Below are 18,634 nucleotides of genomic sequence, written 5' to 3'. Positions count from 1 at the left end.
ATGTGGTCAGAGCGGTGGGTGGAAGTGATAATGCGTGCAGCTGAATGCTGAACAGAGATTAAAGGACGGAGGTGAGAAAGAGGAAGCCCAGCCAGGAGGACATTACAGTAATCAAGTCGTGAGATCACTAGGGCATGGACCAGGATCTTGGCAGTAGAGGTGGAAGATATGGTTGGATTTTGGCAATATTGTACAAAAAGAATCTACAAGCCTTGGCTGTGGTCTGGATCTGAGGGATACACGACAGAGAAGAGTCAAAGATAAAACTAAGACTGCGGGCTTGCTGGACTGGTTGAATAGAAATGTTGTCCACAGAGACAGAAAAGGAGAGTTGAAGGGTGGGCTTAGGAGGAAAGACAAGAAGCTCCGTCTTGGACATGTTGAGCTTTAAACGCCGATGGCGCATCCACTGCGAGACAGCTGTGAGGCAAGACGAAACTTGCTGTTCAAGCCTTGGAGAAAGGTCAGGGGCGGAAAGATACAGCTGGGTGTCATCGGCATACAGATGGTAGGAAAAGCCAAGAGAGCTAATGAGTTTTCCTAAGGACAGAATGTAGAGAGAAAACAGAAGGGGACCCAGAACAGAGCCCTGGGGAACTCCAACAGATAAGGGAACAGGAGAAGAAGTCTGCCCCCCTGCAACTACTGCAAAAGATCTGCCAGACAAGTAAGATCTAAACTAGTCAAGAACAGAGTGTGAGAACCCAAGGTCAGAAAGTATATCAACTAGAAGACAGTGATCAACAGTGTCAAAGGCAGCAGACAAATCAAGAAGGATGAGTTCACTCTCCCTCCTTCCCTTTCTGTTAATGCTCTGTTCCTGCCTGTGTCTCATCATAGAATTTACTAGATGATGGGGTTACACAAGGAGCGTGTTAAAAATCAAATAAGAAAAAGAAAGAAAATGACATTGTTGGAGTCATAGGTCTATATTTTGTCATGACGTTATATTTGTTCTCAGTTAAGGTGGTACAGAGGGATATCTGTGTAGGTAGAGGCCACTTCTCCTCCTTGGCCATGCAAGCTCTGGAAAACATAGGTGTTTATCACACTGAGGTTTTTGCAGCTTTTTGCAGCTCAGATCCAACGTGACTGAAGGTCCAACAATGGAAATTCACACGATAACATCATGTGTTATTACACGCGATTCCTTTCTATGGGCGCTCCTTCCATGGCGCTTCCGCAGTGAATTCAATGTGACTCATTATTTTGATGAATTCGGAAAAAAGTGAATTCACAGAATTCGCATTCAAGCTCACTTTGATTGGTCTGAATTGCAATTGCTCCGAATTGGTCTGGTGTGGAATGAAATTTTGCTTCTTTCCTGGTACACTCCCCCCCACCCCATCTCCAAGGCCCCACATATCCCATGATGCCATGCTGCAATTTTGCCCCATTTGCTTCCAACGTTTTAATGTGGACAGGAGACATGCTGGTGAGGAGGAGGAAAGTGGCTGTTTCCGATGCCACTGGGGAAGGCTCCTTGTGTGCATGGAAAAACTGGAAAGGGATGGAGGGAATGAAACGAAGGATAGATTTAGATCCAGATGACAGGTGAGAAGGGAATGAAACAGGAGGCTGGAGGGAGAGATGGGAGCAAAGGAGGGGGCCACCAGAGGCTGGGGCGGAGGCTCCAACTTCCAGAATTCCATAGCCTCGAGCCAAGGACCCCCCAAAAAACTCCAACTCCTCTAATAATAATAACAACAATTTATTTTTAAAATAATTTATTTTTAAAATAATAATAATAATAATAATAATAATAATAATAATAATAATAATGTTATTAGTTTGCTGAGGCACCAGAGCTCTCTGGCAGAGAAGGCTCAATGTCTCAGGACACTACAGTTCCCATAATTCCACAGCACTGAGCCAGGACAGTTAAAGTGCAGTCAAACCAGATTATTTCCCAGTGCAGATGCAACCCCCTTCAGATCCAAAGGATTTACTTCCAAGTAGACTTGCAGTTTCTACACTGATTATTTTGCAGTGAAAGAAATTTATTATTATTATTAGAGTATTAATAAAAAATCTTTCACTGAAAAATAATAATAATAATAATTTTGCTGGTGATACATTCGGATGAACCAGAGGGCATTTAGAGATAGATGATATCCCCTATTATTCATGTGAGGCTAGCATTCACGTGAAACTGGAAAGGGATGGAGGGAATGAAATGAAGGGTAGATTTAGATCTAGATTACGGGATTGGAGGAATGAAACAAAGGGTAGATTTAGATGTAGATGACAGGGTTGGGGGAATGAAACAGAGGGTAGATTTAGATGTAGATGATAGGGTTGGGGGAATGAAACAGGAGGCTGGAGGGAGGGATGGGAGCAAAGGAGGGGGCCATCGGAGGCTGGAGGGAGAGATGACAGGATCAATTCACGTGAGGGTTGCATTCGCGTGAAAGTGGAACTAGGAAGTGGCCCCCTTCTTCACCCCGGAAGCGTAAAAGGTCTCAATGCGTCCAGATCCCCACTGGGCATGTGCAAGGGTCCCAATTCGAATTGTTGAATCCACATGGTATGTACTGGTGTGGTAATTCAAAGTGCTCTCATTCCACTTTGACTCAGGAATCACCACAATTAAGTTCTTCACGTGTGATAGTTCATTACGTGAATTGCCTTGGATTCGAAGTGACCCTGCTTCATCCTCGCTACAGAAGTGTTTCGAATTGGGGCTCCTGTTTCACATGTGATAAGGCTCTAGCCCTAAACAAAACCTATTGCCAATGGTGCCAGTGCATGAGAATGGTTGTTCATTACTTTAGATATGTATATGCACATCATGTGAATAGAAAATATAAATGTGGCACCACCAGTATACTATCAGGCACTGCTAGGCATTATATTCACTCTGGATTTACCCACTGTTTTTAGTTCATTTCCACCTCTTTCAAAATTGCCTCTGAAAACTAGCTGCAGGGAAATGTAGCAAGAAGATACTGAAGCTGCTCATATCTTGCCCATACACTTTCCAAAAACATGTGGTGGGCCACTGAGAAAACAGAATGCTGGACTAGATAGGCTTTGGTTTCATCCAATGCAACTCTCTTTAAGTTCTTCAAAAACATACCTTTTTTGTGAGGTGCCTCTGAAAAGCCATAACCAGGGATAGAAGGGCAAATTATTTCAAAAATATGATTGCCATTCAAGCCATGGCTCATAGGGTCTGTCAAGAGAGGGATGATTTTGTAAAACTCATATACTGATCCAGGCCAACCATGAACCAACATCAGTGGCTTTGCAGTCTGCCCTTCAAGCAAGTGTGAAGGTTTCACATGAAGAAAATGGACATCAAGTCCTATAAAAGACAAAAATACAGATAAAAATACAAAACTAATTAAACAGATTAGGTAGATATAATTTAATGTTTACTTGGGAAACCAGGGTGGTGCAATGGGTAAAGTGTTGGTTTGGTTGATTCCAGATTAAAAATAAATTCTGAAATACGGAATTCTTTGAGCAACTCACCATCCCCATCTCTCAGGCTAATTTACTTCACTGAGGTTGCTGAAAAGCTAAGAATCTGATCTTGTCTTCTTCAGAAAGGTGGAATACAAAAATCACACACATACACACTAACACTATCTTAATGGAATCTATTGTGACAAGATGTAACAGAAGCTTACTTGGAAAAATAACTATATGCTGAATAAATGTGCCTTTTATCCACTCTCACTGTTTTTAGGAAGGGTATGAAAACATACCTTTTCAAACTGATCCATAAATTCCTTTATTGATTTTAACTGGTAAATAAGATTATGTTAATGCTTTTATTATGTTATCTGCCTTAATTTACTTTTAATTTCATTTGTTCTGAATTTGCTTTTACTTTGCTTTTACTTATGTTTATCAGCCACACTGAATACAACTTTTCTTTTAGGAAAAGCAAGACAGAACAACAACAACAAATCTATCCAATACTATTTAAAAAACAGATGCTGAGGAACGAAGAGGACATTCAGATCTGCACGACACCATGGTTGTTCTGAGCATCCCAAGAGAAACTGGCTGGTCATTGCTGGAAGACAATCTGCTTGACCAAGCATAACACCAAAGTCTGTTTTACAAAATACTGTATTCTTGTTGTTGTTCTGTGCATTGGACATCATCTGGGTAGAACACAGGAACAGAGTTCATAAAGCAGTGCTAGAAGTATATGAGGAGTTTTTTAACAATACCATTTTCACAATGTTCAGATAAATAATTTATTTCCTCAGTATCATAAGTATGAGAGAGCCAAACTTTCTCTGTTAGTGGGTCAGATGACAGAGTCCTTGACTGACTGAATAAAGATGGTGGTAGAAACTAGTGACTGCAGCCTATAAACAGGATGAGAGCTGCTGTTGTTGTTCTATGCCATCAAGTTGTTTCTGACTTACAATGACTTATGGTGACCCTAAGGTGAACATATCATGTGGTTTTCTTGGCATGATTTGTTCAGGGACAATATTTTACTGCTTTTTTTCTGTGGCTGAATGTGACTTGCCCAAAGTCACCAGTGGGTGGCCAAGCTGGGATGCAAACCATGGTTTCTCAGTGTCTTAGTCCAATGCTCAAATTACTATACTATATCAAATTACTTTCCAACATCCAGTAGCTCTAGCTGTGCATGGCTGTGGTATCCATCTGAATCTGTAATCACAGTATTAGGAGGGATTCCTAGAGTTGCTGCTCCCATGGAACTTTCTGCTCTATTTCTAGTGTTGTGACAACTGATTTTGTTAACATAGGCAAACCCAATCTCTACTTCCAATTCAAAGCTTCAACAGCGCTATCACTGAAAACCAACTTTCTTCCATAAATCCTAATATCCCAAATTGAAACGTCAGATCAGGAAATCAAATATTATTCAATATTATTCAATATTATAGACAGTGGACACTCTCATAAACTAATGGAATAATATGATTCATGCTGGAGCACAGGCAATGTTTCTGCTGAATACCCAAAGCAAGACCCAAGATTTAAAGAAGAGAAAATGATGTCGGTAACAAACCTTCTATCTTCGTTTTGAATTGTGGGAATTTGTTAAGTACTTCCACTTGCTTTTTCCAATTGAACTGATTTCTCCAATAAGAGACAACCTTCTTGAGATAAGTCACATTAAACCCATAATGAAAACCGCAATCCTCTAAGGACTCCGTGTATCTAGCTTCTTCAAGTCTTCTGTGTAAGTACTAGAACACAATCACAGTGCATAAAGGAAAAGGAGATAAAAAGAAAAGCAGAGAAATGTGCTTGCGTAAATAGTATGTAAAAGTAGAAACCATTTTTTCTCTCAATAATGTTAAACAAAATCTATGATGTCTCCATATGGAAGAGCATCCTTTATGTGGTTTGTACCTCTTGCTCTTTAAAATGGTTTCCAACCATCACAGAACAGCTCCTTCAGCAACATGGTTGTCTGTGATCCAACTTCCAAATTAAATCTTAAAATTTCTTGTCCCATTCCCAAGATTAAAATCTGTTATTCTGGTGTATTCTCTCAGTGTATATCTTTAAGATATGAATCCTCCAGTAGTTAATAGTGATGAGTGGAACCCCACATTATGTTTAAGAGCAACCTTTTCCCTATGACTAACAAGAAAAAAGTTTGCCTTTTCATCAGGACTGCTCTCAGTCTCAGGTGACAGACTGGGAAATGCAATAAAATGGGAATCTATACATCTCTCTAGATACACTATTGAGCTCCTGTCAGCACTGTCATTCTTCCTGGAAGAGGTTCTGAGTGAATGTTGCATTTAAGGACATTCAAGCCCTTTCACACTACACAATTATAGTGCTGTGATTTCCCTTTAACTGCCATGGCAAAGTTTTATGGAATCCTGGGATCTGCAGTTTAGGAAGAATATATAGAAAAATAATAGTATAATTTTATTAATTAACTTTTTTTTACTGTTGCCAGCAATCCCTATTGATTGTACAGTAGTCATAAGTGTGCTCATGTGACCACTGCACAAAGAGAGTGAAAGGAATTAGTTTGACCGATCACACAGCAACAGTTTTAGAACCAGCTGGTTCCATTTGCCTGAGACAGATGAAGTCATTGCCATGGACTTTAAAATCAAAGGCTTTTTCTTTAGAACTGAACACAGGGTCAACAGAACAGCAGATGTTAAAGACTGGTAAAATTGGATTCCAGTTAGTGTGTATTATCTCTTTCCTTAGCATAATGTTTTAAAGCTATTACCAGTAAAGGCACACTGCAAAAAAACAGCCTACATTGGGTGGTATATCACACTCGGGCAGTTACAACACATTATTATATTGTTCTCTGCTAAAAGCATGAAAAACAGTAAGGACTCATCAGATTTGTGAAGTCGAAGGCTTTTTCTGAAGATGCCAGTCACAGATGCTGGCGAAACGTCAGGAAGAAAATCTTCTAGAACATGGCCCCATAGCCCGAAAAACCCAGAAAAAACTAATCAGATTAATATGATACAGCAGTGACTTCTGGACAAATTTGCTTGTAACAATGATTGCTAGAAAGGGAATTGTCTGCTCTTTGCATGAGTGGCCTAAGTTTCAGTACAGATTACATTTCTATGCCTTTCTCTTTCCTGAATTTTAAGATCATACAAGATTTAAACAATTTTCTTGTGTTTTTAAGCACCTTTTATGTATCAAAATAATTCATTTTGAAGGAGTTAGTAAGCCCAGTTAGAAGGATAGATTGAAATGTATTTATTTATGTACTTAGATTTACTTAGTATAAATAAATTTACAATTCCAAACCCATCAAGGGGCTTTACAGACGGCCCCTAAGGGCTGTGGGACGCCATCTCTTTCCTTGCTGAATCGAGGACGTGGCAACCGCATACTACGGCCCCAAACTGGCAGGTCCACATGTACACACTGTGCCAAGGGAGTGCTGTGACATCTCCCGCTGTGCGGTGGGGCATGTGGTGTCACGATGGTATGTGGAGTCAGGGGTGTGGCATGTGGTCACCACACCCCCACTCTGCTTAGGGCCCAGCTTGGTTATAAACTCAACTAAAATTAAAAAGCATGAATAGGATTGTGCTGGAACTCTGGTATTTCTGCTGTTTGTGCATCTGCAAAAATTAGAGCTCCTTACGTTGATTTCAGCTTCTGAAGTTTCCACTCTGAAAGGATATATAGTTGCATCTTCTTCAAAATCAGGCTTCAGACCTTTGTTCCACCATCCATCTCCCATCTCAACTATAATGTCCTCCTTCTTCTTAATCAGAAACACATAAATAATGGCCCCTAAGACTGCAGCGAACAGTATTTCAAGCAACATAATGACTGCAAAAGAAGAATTATAATCAAAACATTATAAATCAAAAACAAACAAAACAAACAGCTTCATTTATATACCACTTCATACTGAACTAGCAGTGTCTAAGCGGTTTACAACTGTAAGCTAATCATGCTGGTCAGAATGATTTTCAACCTTTCCACAAATGAATACAAAGCAAAAGCCTTATGAACAAGGCTTAGATAATACTCAGTAGGCAGACAGAGACCAATAATATCGCTGGGGTGTAAAGAAACCATGTAATACCTTTGAGACTGTGATAAAGAAATTTCTAGCATGAACCGTTGGAGTCCATAAAAGCTCATACTAAAAATGTCTTTTTCTCAGGTAGACTCAAAGTTGTTACAGAATTGCCTTGTATCTTGTTATGATGGCTATGTACATATGGCTTAGCAATTAAGGCACAAACACTTACAATCACAAGGTCGGCAGTTCTGGCGCTATATCAGTAAACATTAACAACAACAGTTCGACTTCCAAGTGCTGAGTGACAGAGTGTGCTCCTGTCACTAGTCTCAGCTCCTGCCAACCTAGCACTTTGAAAGCATGTACAAGTGAAAGTAGATAAAAAGTGCAAGTACATAAATAGATAAACTGGTGGGAAGGTAACAGCGTTCTGTGCAGTCATGCTGGCCACATGACCACAGACTTGGTTTAGACAATGTTGGCTCCCTTGCTTTAGTAGCAGAAATGAGCACCACCCCCTACAGTCAGACACAATTAGACAACCTTGTCAAAAGGGAAAACTTTACCTTTATGTATCTGAATACAAATCCTATTCTTTAAAAGATCCAGGAGAAGCCCAGGTCACATACAGGATAAGAACTGCCTGGGTATGGAACTATGTAATACAATTAGGGTTGCCATAACCTCCCTGCAGGCGGGACTTTCCCGGTTTTGGCGGAACCGGCCCGGTCCCGGTCCGGTTCCGACAATTCAGAGGTTGTGTCCCGGATTTGGCCTTTGCTGCGGTGCAGGCGGCGCTCCTCCTCCTCTTCGTGCTTCCACAGCGGCCACCCACCTCCTCCTCCCCACCTCCTCTTTTTTGCATGGCTGCACGACTGCACAGCCCACCCTCTTCCTCCTCCTCCTTTTTTGGGTGAGCACGCGCGGTGCACGGCCCACCTACCTCCTCCTCCTCCTCCTTGCCTCCTTCTCCTCCTTCACGCGGCTGCGCCACCCGCAGCACTACCCCGGTGCTGTGGCCGGCGCCAGCTCGCGCTTGCCCCGCTTGTGTGAGCGCATGCGGGGCCATATAGGGAGCACTCATCCTCTTCAGGCTCGCTGGCCAATGGCAGAAGGGCGAGGGCGGGGCTATTTCCAGCCCCAGACCGCCATTGGCCAGCCTCAAGAGGGAGGTGGAGCCTTGGAGGAGGAGTGAGACTCTGGGCCAGCCGGGGGGAGAGAAAAGCGTCCTTTCTTGGCGCATAGCGCCAAGGGAGGAGAAAGAAGAGATGGAGGAGGAAGATAAGGAAGAAGTAAGAGGAAGAAGAGGAGGATGAGGAAGAGGAGGGGAAGAGGAGGGGGAAGAAGAAGTAAGAGGAGGATGAGGAAGAGGAGGGGAAGAAGAGGAGGAAGAAGAAGTAAGAGGAGGAAGAGGAGGGGAAGAGGAGGAGGAAGAAGAAGTAAGAGGAGGAAGAGGAGAAGGAAGAGTAGTAGGAGGAGGATAAGGAAGAAGCATTTATATTAACATTTTTTAAAAATCATCAATTTTTTTGCGTGTCCTCCATTTAAAAAAAATGTATCCTACATTTGAAAATGTTGTCCTACATTTGTCCCGGTTTGGAGGTCCTGACTTATGGCAACCCTAGATACAATCCAACCTTGTGAGTTTATATCCTGCACCTAGCGCAAGAATGAAAACTGGTGTGCTAATCTCTACAGTCCAATACACAAATCACTGGCTGCCCTGAACTAACACAGTGAGTCACTTCTTGGTCCAAAACACCGTGCAGAAATAATCCAATTTGAGACTGCTTTGACTGCCCTGGATCAGTGCTAGGGACTTCTGGGAATTATCATGTATTGTGACACCAGAGCTGGCTGACAGAGAAGGCTAAATGTATCACAAAACTACAGTTCCCAGAATTTCCTAGCATTGAGCCAGGACAGTTAAAGCAGTCTCAAACTGGATTATTTCTGCAGTGTGTTTTGGATCCTTCTCAGCACTCCCTTCTTCTCAGAAGAAGCTGCATTGCTAGACCATGTGCTTAGGAAGCGCAGACAGCCCAAAACACGCAAAAGCACACCAGCAAGCTTCTAAACAGTTTATAGTTGTTATCACACGGGGGAAATTGGGGGTAATTGGAAGGTCAATGCAGTGTGATCCCGGATGCAATCATGCGGATTCACGTTATTGCGCGAGAGGTTATCAAACGTAATCAAAGTCAATGCTAGGTCAGTTTGAACCCAATCCAGGGTCAACTGAGAGATGTGTAAATTCGGGGAAATACAGAATTTACAAACCCTGTTCCACTCCAAAGTTGCGTTCAATTCGAATTTGGCAGGTATGGAACGCATGTCTTGGTCGCCCTTGGAATGCCTTTGTATCAGACTACAGTTCCTGAGCTCCTTTGCTGGCTGCATTTTTTCCCTCCCTCCCTCCCGGTGTGGGGGGCTTTTCTCTCAGCCTCTTGGAGTACTTCTGGACTCTGGAGCTGTTTTGGGGATGAAGCAGCCCTCCCTACAGAGACACACACTGCCTCCTCTTCTCCCTCCTCCTCTCAGCCCTTTATGTCTCTTTCCCTTTGCAAACTCATCCTCTCCAGCTGGAGGGTAGGGATTGGCTCTCTCTTTCTCTCTCGCAGCCTTATCACAGGGTTTTCTTGGCAGGTTTATTCAGAGAGGTTTTGCCATTGCCATTTTCTGAAAAGGCTGAGAGAGTGTGACTTGCACCAGGTCACCCAGTGGGATTCGATCCCTGCCTTCTAGAGTCATAATCCAGTGCTCAAACCAAGTACAAGGTTGCTTTGGACTGACTTTGAATTGGTGAATTGCCTAAATAATGTGAAATAAAGGGTAATGAATGAACAAATAGCGTGAATTGCCAAAATAACTAGCCTGGAAGAAGAAGAGACTCCTCCCTCCATAACTGCCATTCTGTGAGGGAGTTGACCTGTGAGGGGGCTGGCCTGTGAGGGAGTTGACCAGGCAGGCCCAGGTCCACCAGGGCTAGCCTGAAGAGGAGCCCTCCCTGTGGTCCATCTGCCTTGGTCCAGGCCTCAGAGGGAGAGAAGAATGCTGGACCTGATCCCCCCCCATTCCCTTCTCCTTTTGTGTCGTGTCTTTTTAGATTGTAAGCCTGAGGGCAGGGAACCGTCTATTATCCCCTCTGTTGTAAGCCGCCCAGATTCCCAGTGATTGGGCGGCATATAAATAAACCCTATTATTATTATTATTATTATTATTATTATTATTATTATTATTGTAACATGAAATAAAGGGTAATGAATGAACAAATAACATGAATTGCCTAAATAATGTGAAATAAAGGGTAATGAATGAACAAATAATGTAAAACAAGGCAAAACCATGGGAACCGGAGGCAAGCCCCGCTGGAAGTGTAAAAAGGTCACAATCCGATTCTGCCCTCACTGCACATGTGCAGGGATGCTAATTCAAATTCTAGACTACGAAGGATACATACTCATATGATAATTTCTTTTGCATTTGCACTACTTTGGCTTTGGGATGGGTGCTGTTTTCTTCTGTGCGTTTGATAATAGTATTATTATCCATGTAATAGTATTTATTTTCAAATTAGCCCTACTTTCTTTTCTTTCAAAACTGAGAGACATTCCTCCCATGTGATAACGTCATACAACTTGCATGCTATTATTCATTTAATCATTTAATTATTTATTTATATCCCACCTTTCTTCCAGTGTAGGGACTGAAAGCGGCTAACAAAATTTAAAACAGTGCAAGTTAAAAACAATACACAGCCTTAAAATGTAAATACGAAATGTAAAAAAAAAAAATTAAACAATTTTAAAAAGTTACAAACATTACAAATTAAATTTTAAAATATATTTAAAAACTCTATAAAAACCTTAGAATCATAGAATTGTAGAGTTGGAAGAGACCACAAGGGCCATCCAGTCCAACCGCCTGCCATGCAGGAAATCTCAATCAAAGCATCCCCGACAGATGGCCATCCAGCTTCTGTTTAAAGACCTCCAAGGAAGAAGACTCCACTACACTCCGAGGGAGTTTGTTCCACTGTCGAATAGCCCTTACTGTCAGGAAGTTCCTCCTAATGTTGAGGTGGAATCTCTTTTCCTGCAGCTTGCATCCATTGCTCCAGGTCTTACTCTCTGGAGCAGCAGAAAACAAGCTTGCTCCCTCATCAATATGACATCCCTTCAAATATTTAAACAGGGCTATCATGTCACCTCTTAATCTTCTCTTCTCCAGGCTAAACATCCCCAGCTCCCTAAGTTGTTCCTTATAGGGCATGGTTTCCAGACCTTTCACCAATTTAGTTGACCTCCTTTGGACACACTCCAGTTTCTCAATGTCCTTTTTTAATTGTGGTGCCCAGAACTGGAGACAGTATTCCAGGTGGGGCCTGACCAAAGCAGAATAGAGTGGCACTATTACTTCCCTTGATCTAGACCAGGGGTCGGCAACCTCCGGCCTGCGGGCCGGATGCGGCCCGTGGAGGCCTGGCGACCGGCCCCTGGCTGCTGTTGCCGCCGCCGCCCGTCGCAGCTTTTCGCCGCTCTGGGCACCGCCACCTCTGGGTGGCCCTTTGCCATTGCTGGGGCCTTCCAGGAGGGCTCCGGCGGCGGCAGGGGGCCTCTGGGAAGCCTGTTGCGTTCACTGGGGCCTCGAAGAGGGCTCCGACGGTGGCAGCAGGCCCCTGGGAGGCCAGTTGCCGTCGCTGGGGCCTCGAAGAGGGCTCCGACGGCAGCAGCAGGCCCCTGGGAGGCCAGTTGCCATTGCTGGGGCCCTCCAGGAGGGCTCCTGCGACGGCAGCGTGCCCCTGGGAGGCCATTTGCCGTGGCTGGGGCCCTCCAGGAGGGCTCCTGTGACGGCAGCGGGCCTCCCAGAGGCCCATTGCCTTCGCTGGGGTCCTCCAGGAGGGCTCCGGCAGCGGCAGCGGGTGCCTGGGAGGCCAGCTGCCGTCGCAGGGGCCCTCCAGGAGGGCTCCAATGGCGGCAGCGGGCCTCTGGGACCCCTGGCGTCAGGGGCCGGCAAAGACAGGAAGGCCTCCAGCGCTGGCGGTCCCTGCCGGCTCTTTCCCGGCCTCTGACAGGGCCTGGGGCCCTGTCAGGGGCCGGCAAAGAGGAGGTGGCCTGGCCCCTGGGGGTGAAAGCTCCGCCCCTGGGGGCGGAAGCTCCGTCCCCAGGGGTGGGAACTCCGCCCCGGGGTGGAGGCTCCGCCCCCAGAGGGTGGAGGCTCCACCCCAGCACGCAGCCCCGCCCCCGGGGGTGGAAGCTCCACCTCCCCGGCTTCGGCCCCCCAGTTGTCTGAGGGACAGCAACCCGGCCCCCGGCTCAAAAAGGTTGCCTGCCCCTGATCTAGACACTATACTTCTATTGATGCAGCCGAAAATCGCATTGGCCTTGTTAGCTGCTTCATCGCACTGTTGACTCATATTCAATTTATGGTCTACTTGGACTCCAAGATCCCTTTCACACGTAGTTTCATTCAGCCAGGTGTACCCCACCCTATATCTGTGCATTTCATTTTTACGCCCTAAGTGCAGTACCTTACATTTCTCCGTGTTGAATTTTATTTTGTTAGCTTTGGCCCAGCTTTCTAGTCTATTCAGGTCATTTTGAATTTTGATCCTGTCCTCTGGGGTATTAGCTACTCCCCTAATTTGGTGTCATCTGCAAATTTGATAAGTATGCCCCCAATTTCGTCCTCCAAGTCATTGATAAAGATGTTGAATAACACTGGGCCCAGGACAGAGCCCTGTGGGACCCCACTGGTCACTTCTATCCAGGATGAAAAGGTGCCATTGTTGAGCACCCTTTAGGTTCAGTCAGTCAACCAATTACAAATCCATGTAACAGTTGCCTTGTCTAGCCCACATTTTACAAGCTTGTTTGCAAGAATATCATGGGGAACTTTGTCAAAAGCCTTACTGAAATCATGATATACTATATCCACAGCATTCCCTTCATCTACTAAGCTGGTAATTTTATCAAAGAAAGAGATTAGATTTGTCTGGCATGACTTGTTTCTCTGAAACCCGTATTGACTTTTTGTGATTATGGAGTTGCTTTCTAGATGTTCACAGACATTCTGTTTAATGATCTGCTCTAGAATCTTTCCTGGTATTGATTTCAGACTAACTGGACGATAATTGTTGGGATTCTCTTTCTTCCCCTTTTTGAAGATTGAGACAACGTTTGCCCTCCTCCAGTCTGCTGGGATTTCTCCTGTTCTCCAGGAGTTTTCAAAGATTATTGCCAATGGCTCCGATATTACATTTGCCAGTTCTTTTAATACCCTTGGATGTAGTTCATCTGGTCCTGGAGACTTATATTCGTTTAGGTTAAACAGGTATTCCTGTACTATCTCTTTACTTATTCTGTGCTGAAATTCCTCTTTTCTGTCCTCTGCTCCTTTATCCTCAGGTTGAGCACCCTTTTCCTTTTCTGAGAACACAGAGGCAAAGAAGGTGTTGAGTAATTCTGCCTTTGCTCTGTCCCCTGTTAGCATTTTGCCATCTTCTCCATGCAGTGGCCCTACCATTTCCTTCTTCCTCCTTTTGCTGCGGACATATCCAAAAAAGCCCTTTTTGTTGTTCTTAACCTCTCTAGCAAGCCTGCGTTCATTCTGTGCTTTGGCTTTTCTGACTTTATCTCTACACAGGCTTGCTATTGTTTGAATTCCTCTTTGGTGATTTCCCCATTTTTTCATTTCTTATATATGTCCCGTTTAAAACTTAGCTCAGTTGAAAGTTCTTTAGTCATCCATCCTGGTTTCTTGAGACACCTCCCATTTTTCTTCCTCATTGGAACTGTTTGAAATTGTGCCTTCAGTATCTCCCTTTTAAGAATCTCTCATCTGTCTTGAACTCCTTTCTCTTTTAGTACTGCTGACAATGGGATCACACCCAGTATTTCTTTAAGTGTACTAAAATCGGCTTTCCTAAAGTCTAGAATGCATGTCTGACTATGCCTGGCTTCTCCTTTCCTTTATATAACAAACTCCAGAAGAACATGGTCATTTCCACCTAAGGATCCCACCACTTGCACTCCATTAACTAGGTCATCCCTGTTGGTTAGGATCAGATCCAAAATAGCTGATCCCCTTGTTGCCTCTTCCACCTTTTGGACAATGAAGTTGTCTCCAAGGCAAGTGAGGAATTTGCTAGACCTTGACACAACCTTTAAAGTTCCAAGCATTTCAGATAAGGAATACCCAGTCTCTAATCACTCTGGATTCACTAATACTCCTATGGCTTCTAAAATTCAGTATTGCTTTTAATGGTAGAATGGATCAAAATCGTGTACAGTTGGCCTTTCTTATACATTGAGATGTCTGCTGTTGGAGTCCAATCTTATAAGAATCCACACAGAGTCCAATCTTCATGTAGGGGCAGTAAGTTTATTCATCCATGAGCTACTGAGCACAGCCAGTCCCAGGAGAGTGAGATGAGGAAGGAGAACAATCAATCCCTCTCCATCCCTCTTAATAGTATATATATACTGCAGCTGAAATCACTAAGGGCTGTGTCTTAAAGATACCTTACATCACATACACTGATTTTTTTATACACGGATTCAAGCACCCAGAGTTTGAAAATATTGAAAAAAAGTATACATTTCAAATATCAAACCTTGAATTTCCATTTTTTATAAGGGACATCATTTTGCTATGTCATTATATTTGATGGGGCTTGAGCATTCACAGAATTTGTTATACACGGGGAATCTTGGAATCAAACCCCAGCGTATAACAAGGGTCCACTGTAGTACTCAAAGTGGTTGAAAAAGACTAATTTAATTTAAACTAATGTCACCACAACAATGTTTTTTTTAAAAAAATACTTTAAACTATGATAAAAAACACAATAAAAATCTAGTTAAAACTGATATATATATATATATATATATATATATATATATATAAAAGCTGGGAATAAAATTGCTTTCTAGCTTCTGAAAGTTTTTAATAATTACTCAAAGCCTTCACTGCTCACAAATAGCAATACAAGCTGTAGCTCTGGTAACCAAAGATGATTTGCCAAAATGCAATCCTAGACTGTTTGTTTCCATTGGTAGCTCTTTCCCCCAGCTGATTAGCATCAAGAGCTCCTACCTTCAACAAGTTGAAGACCTAATATACCCAACATTTAATTCTTAAAACATATGAATACTTGTAACTTCTTACTTCTCCAGTAGTTCAAGGATTTCTGTTCTTGTAAGTTAACAGCTCCTGTGTAATGACTTCTCATCCATGGCAATTCTCTCAGCAAGCCAAAAGCTTAAGTACTGTCTGGAAAAGTGGGGCAAACATTTCTTCTTCATGGTTGCTGCTGTTGCATGTCTTCAAATACGTCTCTCTCTCTCTCTCTCTCTCTATATATATATATATATATATATTGAGTGTCATGAAATCCTTTGCCAAATGTGCTGGCAAAATACTGGGCTTGACTACATTTATGCAACCTCTGATAAAGAAATGCTGCTTGCATAACTTTTCTTATATTAGTGGATCCCAACCAATACATGCAGCTTTAATTAAATATTTGTTACGTGCCCATCCCTACGACTATTATATTTATTTATACCCTGTCTTTTCCTCAAAACTGGGACTCAGAGTGGCTTACAATATTTAAAAAAAGTACAATTAAATGCATACAAGAATGGTACATTAAAATAGAATTAAATTAATATTGTCTATCGGTGTCAATCTATTGTCAGCCCTCCACTTCCATGGCTTCTGCGTCCAGGGATTCAACCATCAATGGCTTGAAATACTCTATATATATAAAATATAAATTAAATAAATATATTGACACAGATAGCCAATATAAAATCTAAAAAAAAACCACTTTGATTTTGCAATTTTATATAAAGGACACCATTCTACTATGCTATTGTACATAGAGGGACTTCAGCAGCCACAGATTTTGGTCTCCACAGGGGTCCTGAAACCAAACCTCAGCAGATATCAAGGGCCCGCTGTATTTGAAACTAGAGGCAAGTTATGTTATTAAATGAAACCCATTTTAGATTACACATAATCCAGAATGCCAAATCAGATACAAATTAAATTAAACTAATAGGCATTTCTTCCACAAAACACTCACCCCTGGCCACAATCTGCCTCTCTCTCCCACTGGCTACCTGTGTTATCCTTGCCATGGATTGTTCCTACTCAGACCAGGAACTTATTTTCAGCATGAAAGCCAGTGTGTTATAGTGGCTTGGGTTTTGGACCGGACTCCAGGAAACCAAGGTTCAAATCCCTGCTCACCCATGAAAATGTACTGACTTTGGGCAAGTCACACACTTAGCTTTAAAGGAAGACAATAGGAAACCTTCTCTGAACAAATCTCGCCAAGAAAACAGCATAAGTGAGGTGCCTGAAATGGGAGTCAACATGCCAGGTTTGACACCTGAATACACTGTCTGAATTCAAAATAGCATTACAAACCAGTCTCTTCTGGCACACCCAGATGATTTTTAAATTGTAAATTTTAAATGATAGCTTTTAAATATATATTGTTTTAATATGTGCGTGTCTTATCTTTCTAAATTGTATGCATGTTCTTTTAAATTGATGGATATTTTAATTGATGTGATATGCCTGTTAACTGTTGTTGTTCTCAACCATGGGAAGAGGTGGGTAAGAAATAATGAAGATGATAACAACAGCAACAACTACAACTACAACACACCAGTGCTGCAGCTCCCACACTAATCCTTTCACTGAAAAATGTACCACTAGTTGCCAGCCTATCCATATATACCCGTTTATAAGTCAGCCTCATGTATAAATCAGGGGCATGTTTGCAGATCAAAATTTTGGATTTTGATATGAACCCCTGGATAAGTCGAAGGTAAAACTTAGCAGCATGTAATAAAGGATGTAAAAGATGAAGCAAATGAAAATGATGTCAAAAAACTTATAAAATTCTGGCAAGCATAACTGTTTATGCTCACCTTTATGGCCTGATGGATGAAAATTTTAAAAGAGTCAGGGTGGAACTACATGTTGATGAACGCCATGTTTCAAAGACCTTCACTGTCCTGGGAATTATTAATTATTTGAAAGATAATTCTTCAGAGGATGCATTGTTTACAGCAGTCTGCTGCATGGTCTCTCTTGGGCTAGACTACAGTCTTGAACTGAATTCAATGCTTTGATACTGCTTTGGGGTAAATAAAATATTCACTGAAAGATAAGAGGAGAGGCTGCATTTCTCACTGTTTTAAGAGCACAAGCTTCATGCTGAATCCCATTTTTACACACGAATGGTACAGTACATAAAATGTACTAGTCTACAGAGATCTCACCCCTCAGACACATTAGAAAAGGTCAATTCCTAGCCTGAGAGCTCAAACCAAGAGGCTAATTAAAACAGAACTTCAAGGAGGTGAAGCTTCCATTGCTGTTCAGGGCAGGAAAGGGTATCTGAGGGAGTTTTCAAACACAAGGTTTAAATCTCCTTTGAGTTACTCTGACCCAGTTTGCAGCAACTATTATGAATTATACATCAACAAAAAGGAATCTTGTCTAAAATACATTCCCTCTTAATAAAGGTCCACATTGAAGTAACTTTTAAAGAGAAAATGTCTGATAGGACAATGACAGAAAATAACGTGAACTCAAATATTTACTTAGGACTGAGCAGTGTTGTTTTATCTTAATCATAAAGATAACTGTGTGGTTACAAGCTAAGAGATATAAGCAGTAAAGCAAGAATCATTGTTCCCAGAAAATGTGGTTGTTCACATTAAGAGATGTACAATATAAAATGGCATGTGACCAAGATATCTAAAAGATCACCTCCTCTAGTACGTACTTGCTCAGAAATTGAGATTTTCACTTGGCTATCCCACCACTCCAAGAATTTAGGCTGTTTTGTACATGAAACAAGGATTCTCTGTAGCAGCCCCTCTGATTTCAAACTCTTTCTCAAGGAAAGTCAGGCTGCCTTCAACCAATGTAGTCAAAACTACATCAGTCTGTATGAGCTTTGGCTTTTAAAACAGATTTACTCCATTTCGAAACAATTGAGCTTATCAGACAGGGAGCAAAGTGGATCGCTCTCCCATCCTTTTCCCATCTGTGACTGAGATCACATGAAAGACATTCATACATGTTGCACTGATCCTGTCATTATCCTATCAGCAAAGTTGAATTATATTA

The 18,634-nt window shown here is 42.3% G+C and overlaps 1 protein-coding gene across 3 annotated transcripts in view; it reads right to left on the bottom strand.

The window, feature by feature from the left end:
• The window catches only part of LOC149310667 (epoxide hydrolase 1-like), a 51,894-nt gene that overhangs the window by 14,001 nt on the left and 19,259 nt on the right, over positions 1-18,634 (bottom strand). For all 3 annotated transcript variants that reach the window (XM_089529420.1, XM_089529421.1, XM_089529422.1), the window contains 3 exons: positions 7,088-7,278; positions 5,006-5,186; positions 3,080-3,307 (listed from right to left, as the gene is read on the bottom strand). In XM_089529420.1, the coding sequence (XP_089385546.1) occupies positions 3,080-3,307; positions 5,006-5,186; positions 7,088-7,278 (600 nt within the window). The remainder of the gene's footprint in view (positions 1-3,079; positions 3,308-5,005; positions 5,187-7,087; positions 7,279-18,634) is intronic.

This window comes from Sceloporus occidentalis, unplaced genomic scaffold (assembly GCF_023333645.1).
Source record: "Sceloporus occidentalis isolate IW3139 unplaced genomic scaffold, rSceOcc1.0.p SCAF_6, whole genome shotgun sequence".
Taxonomy (NCBI): domain Eukaryota; kingdom Metazoa; phylum Chordata; class Lepidosauria; order Squamata; family Phrynosomatidae; genus Sceloporus; species Sceloporus occidentalis.
This window is presented reverse-complemented; position numbering and strand designations above follow the sequence as displayed.